Below are 5572 nucleotides of genomic sequence, written 5' to 3' on the forward strand. Positions count from 1 at the left end.
ATAAAATTTTATAAAATATTATATAAAAAATATACTAAAAAAAGTATAAAAAAGGATTAAATATATTAAAAAATAATATTATAATTTAATATTATATTTTTTTAGTAATTAATTAATTATTTATCTAAAAGTGATTTTAATTAATATTATCCAAACAATATTTATTTTATCAAAATCAATTTTAATTAAAATTACCAAACATAAATCATGTTGGCACAAACTAACTTCTGCCCAAAATCAATTTTAAAAAATCACTTTCATTCAAATTACAGTTTGACCAACGTGAATCCAAAAACACACAAAATAATTGGGAGTACCGTGCTCTCTACGTTACAAGTAAATAAAAGTGATTGCTATTGAAAATTAATTTTTAAGAAATAGTGTTTAAGTTCATAAAAAAATTAACACTTAATTTTTAATCCAAAAATTATATTATTACTATCTTTCATCTTGCCAACAAATGTGTTCACAATTTTAATAATTAAATTACACATTTTTATGAATTATTTTATGACATTTTTATTTAACACTTTCCAGAAAAACAAAAAATTTTCTAGCATGTTAAGTATAACTCCTTTTTTTATTTTGGTGAATTCAATCCAGTCCCCTTTTTTTAGTCTTACAATCCACTCTTAAATTATGCTACAAACATCAATACAATAAGACTAAGGTTTTTTTGTCTAAACCCAAACATATTAGTCTTCTAAATCTGAGTTACTCAAGATTTGTGAGACTCATAATCTGCTACAAAGTAGAGACTCAGCTTCCTGGTGACTCAGCTTTTCCATGCTTTTGTCACTCACCACATGTGCTTTTGTCACTCACCACGTGTCTTGCCATGACTCAGCTTTTCCATGCTTTTGTCACTTACCACGTGTCATGCCTGTAGCGCCGCATGTCATCCAACTTAAATTCTCACTCAGCGCTTTTCCATGCTTTTGTCACTTACCACCTGTCATGCCTGTAGCGCCGCGTGTCATCCAACTTAAATTCTCACTCAGCGCTTGCTGCAGCTCAAATTAGTGTGTCATCCAGCTTAAATTCTCACTCACAGCTTACACATACTTTGCACATACATGTGTCTTCAGCACTGTCATCCCTAAATTTTCACTCACAGCTTACACATACTTTGCACATATATGTGTCTTCAGCACTGTCATCCCTAAATTTTCACTCACAGCTTACACATACTTTGCACATATATGTGTCTTCAGCACTGTCATCCCTAAATTTTCACTCACAGCTTACACATACTTTGCACATATATGTGTCTTCAGCACTGTCATCCCTAAATTTTCACTCACAGCTTACACATACTTTGCACATACATGTGTCTTCAGCACTGTCATCCCTAAATTTTCACTCACAGCTTACACATACTTTGCACATACATGTGTCTTCAGCACTGTCATCCCTAAATTTTCACTCACCGCTTGCACATATCTTGAACATACATGTATTTTTAGAACATAAATATTTTCAGAACATAAAAAACGGAAAAGCTTTCAGCATAGTAAAATCTTCCCATAATCAATACTTAATACTGCTAATTAGTGAAATGAATGAAAGAACCAATAATTTAACAGTGAGCTAGCCAATGGTGACTTTAGTGATAAATAATTTTAAAAAATTCAGGTATTTTCGGAATATTAACTTTAATAGTTTTAAATTTTATACGTTAACTTTAATAATTAAAAATATATAATATATATTATTAAAATTATCATTTAAAATTATTAAAATATCAGTATTATTTTAAAAATATCTGAAAAACTTTCAAATAAATTTATAATTGGTGATTATGAAATTAAAGTTCATACATGTATGGAAAAAACCGTCACAATTTCAACCAAGAATCTTGATCAGGGGGTGTAATTGTGATTTGTGACATAAAAAAGGAACCAAAGTTGACATTCAAATTGGAAATTCATTGAACATTCGCCACAACTGAAATTTCAGTAATCAACTAATTAAAACCTGAAAAAGACCTAATTCAGTAACTACTACTAAAATACTAAGAATAATGGGAATTTTGATTAACATGAAATTAAGTAATCCAATTATCAATTTTCAATGAATTAAAGAAGTAGTACATGACATGATCCAATTAACCTAAAATAGCATCTTTAATCTGTACAAAATTGAACCACAGCGCCCTACTAATTACTATAACCACCAAGCCATGGTTTCACAAAATCATTGATTGAATAGAGAGATGATGCAACTTCCAATACTTCCCGCTACTGCCACTGACTCTATAGCAACCAACAATTCTTCAGCTGAGACTCCACGCTTTCTCTGAAGCTCTTCACCCGAACCAAACAAAAATGGATTGAACACAAGCCCATGCCCGATCCAGGACCAGATCCGACCCGGCTCGTTTTCAAGAGGTAGCAAACCGGCCCGCACCCTACGCCTTTCCCCTGAACTACGATCCCCCACGCTCTTGTTGTTCTTTCTGTATCGGAACCGCCGTCCTCCGCCTCATCCTCCCCTCCGATCTCCTCCACGAAGATGACTCCTTCTGGCACCGGCGTCTCCCCTGACTCCCACCGTTGCTTCACCGCTGGCCAATCCTCCACAACCACCTGCTTCTCCGTCGTCGTCGATGTGGTGGTTTCTTCTCCCTTTCTCTTAGAAAAAATCTGCACCAGAAGCGGCGCGTCCTTCAGATTCTTCACGATTTCCACCACTGAATCCCTCATCCACGTGTCCAGCCTCTCCTGCGCCTCCAAGACGGCGGCGGCGTCACGGCCTCCTCCCTTATTAGAATCCTCTCTCTTCCCGAACGGCTCAATGCTCATCCGATTCTCCACCACCGTCCCCCTAGCCGCCGTTGGCGCCGCCGAAGCAATCGAGATCCTCCCCTTACACGCCGTGGAGCGCGCCAGGTCTCCGATCACGACGGAACACGGCGAGGCAAAACAACACCGATCCTTCATTCTCAAGTTAGCGGCGGCAAGGCGGCTGTTTCCGCCGCAAGCAATGCCGAGAGATGACGACGCCATCTTCTTCTGCCTGCGTGGATGGCAGGGAAAGGAAGAAAACACGCAGAAGAAAGGCAACAAGAGAGAATCTTAAAGCCAAAAGCGATGAAAGCTTTTATTAGTTTCTGTTTGTGACGAAGGGTTTGTGCTTTCGTCTGAAGAATTCAAATAAAGAAGGAGAAGAGAGGGAAGAACGAGAATCAGAGAAAGCTGTTAAGATAGATAAAGGGATAGAAGAAGCGTAATGGGTGAGGCGATTATTATAGCTTCAGTGACGCGTTCAAGATTAACGGTTGATCAACGCTTTTTTCAAATTCGACGGTTCTGATCTGATGCATAGGTGACTCTATGGGACTCTGACTCGGACTCCTTCTGGCTACTGTTTAAAATTCATATCACAACAAACTCACAATCCTAATAATTTTAGGCTGCTTTTGTTCCTCTGCGGGTAAGTACACCTTATGCTCCAATATAGGAAGAATCCACGGTTATAATGTGAGCGTGTAGGCATATAGGGTGGGGGTAGGTTGTAGAGGAGTGAAATTTTGAAGGGCACGAGGCTTGTTTGCATGGCAACGTGGCTTGGAGGGTAACTCCACGAGCCTTCCACGCTTTCGCAAATTGTAGCAAGTGCCAATTTTTGGTCCGGGTATAGGGTAGCCATGGGGTTTGATTACTTTGACTTGCTGATGTTGGAAGCAAGGGTTAAGATGGAACGAGAGTAGGGGGAGCATGGAAGGAGTGAGCGTAGGGGATTGGGAGTGAGGTCGGTATGTGACGTGAGAAACGAAGGCGGGAAACGCACGAGACGGCACGCGAAAAGTGCATGGATTGCGAAAGCGAGCACACTGGGAGCATTCACTGAGTGTAAACGATTCGCTAATAGAGTGCAACGTGGATGACACATAGGAGTAGTACGTTGCCATATCATCATTTTTCAGTTTTTTTTTTAAAATGCAGAATATCCGCGCGTTATTTCATTTCTTGCGAGTTGGCTGTGAGAAATCGAAAGATAAAGTATAACTAACTGCACTCTTTTGAGATTTTTTTTTTATCTTCCGGGATTTTTTTTATCTTGTACCGCTGGAACTTGCAGAGGATATTGTTTAACTAAAAAACCAGTTGTTCCAAGTTGCAATACATCATATCATCCTCAGCATCCGCTAGCGTGATAAACATGGACCAACAATATATTATACATGTATTATTTTATGGATTCAATTTGTTAGGGGTCTTGCTATCAAATACTATGGGTCCTGATTTAAAAAAAAAAATTCCATGCTTTGGATGTTGATAGCTGTAATAGAAGTTCTAAGTAGTTTCTATTATTGAATAATAGTTTAGAAAACATTTTAAGTGTACTGTAGTGATCTACCAATTATTTTAACCGTTAATTTTAATTAATATATATTATATATATTTTTTATAATTCAGATCAATGGTTAAAATAACTGAAACACCGATATTTCTGATACACTTAAAACTCTTCCTATATATATACGTGGACACATCATAACCAGTACTGCATTATGGGGGCACAAGAATGTATGTCTTTCAATCACTACGTGCCACTATGTCCATATATATAGTAGAGGACCTGGCTAGTAACTTTTTAAAAGATGAATTACTGAGAAATGAAAAAAAAATTGATGAAATTAAATATAATGAATTAATTTTAATATATCAATAGTGTAATTTTTATGCCAATGAGTTATAACTCAAACGATATAGTCTTTACATACTTATCTAAGAGGTCACAGATTCGAATTTTTCTATCTTTAATAAAAAAAAATATAATTTTTTATAAAAATAATTGGCAATACATAATTAAATACAATTTTTACATGTAATGACAATGTCTCAAATTAAATTCTCAAGTTTGAGTTATATGAAAAGTTTTATTATATAAATTGATAACATAATTACAATAATATCGAAAATCAATTATAAGAATAATTGTTAAGTAGGTATAAAAGTAATTTTCTTAAAAAAATGTAATTAATAAAAAAAAAGTATAAAACTGAATCACATTTTAACGGCGCAAGTAAATAAAATTTGAATTCTAAGTACTTGTTAAGTTTAATTTGCAACTAGATTAAACATCAATATAGTGGGAGTACGTACTCCTCATCTAGCGCCCGACGCTCTGCTAGGGTTTTACTGTGCCACCTCCATGGTTACACCTTTTTTTGTCTTTTCTTCGTCAAACTCTTTTCCATCTTCTTCTATTTTTTATTTTTCTTAATTTCTTTTTCACTTAGCTCCCTAATTTTCGTTTTCTCTCCCAATTCATTGCTCTTTTAATTCATTCCATTTTCTAATTCACTCATTCCATGTATCTTATGTCTCTTTGGAATCATTGAATACCAGTTTTGATTTTCTCTACACCATGAACAACAAATTAGAGACTCAGAACCCTCATATAATTGCTATGACGGTGGAGGGTGTCAGCCTTCAAGTGGCACCCAAAGAAATATGAAACTGCTCTCGTGGAATTGTCGGAGTTTGGGGAGACCCCTGACAATCCACAATCTTAAAGGGATTTGCAAATCCTACTCCCCCGAGGTTGGTTTTATCTGTGAAAC

The 5572-nt window shown here is 36.1% G+C and overlaps 1 protein-coding gene across 1 annotated transcript; it reads right to left on the reverse strand.

Annotated features, from left to right (window-relative positions):
- Window positions 1-2015: 2015 nt before the first annotated feature.
- On the reverse strand, window positions 2016-3228 carry LOC107469749 (uncharacterized). The gene has a single exon (XM_016089126.3). The coding sequence runs from the start codon at window positions 3006-3008 to the stop codon at window positions 2256-2258; it is 753 nt and encodes a 250-aa protein (XP_015944612.1). The 5' UTR covers window positions 3009-3228; the 3' UTR covers window positions 2016-2255.
- Window positions 3229-5572: the final 2344 nt, after the last annotated feature.

The sequence above is a fragment of the Arachis duranensis genome, chromosome 10, assembly GCF_000817695.3.
Source record: "Arachis duranensis cultivar V14167 chromosome 10, aradu.V14167.gnm2.J7QH, whole genome shotgun sequence".
NCBI lineage: Eukaryota > Viridiplantae > Streptophyta > Magnoliopsida > Fabales > Fabaceae > Arachis > Arachis duranensis.

Bases quoted from the DNA above. Each gene is read 5' to 3' on its own strand.
- LOC107469749 (XM_016089126.3), bottom strand. From the start codon at position 3,008: ATGGCGTCGTCATCTCTCGGCATTGCTTGCGGCGGAAACAGCCGCCTT.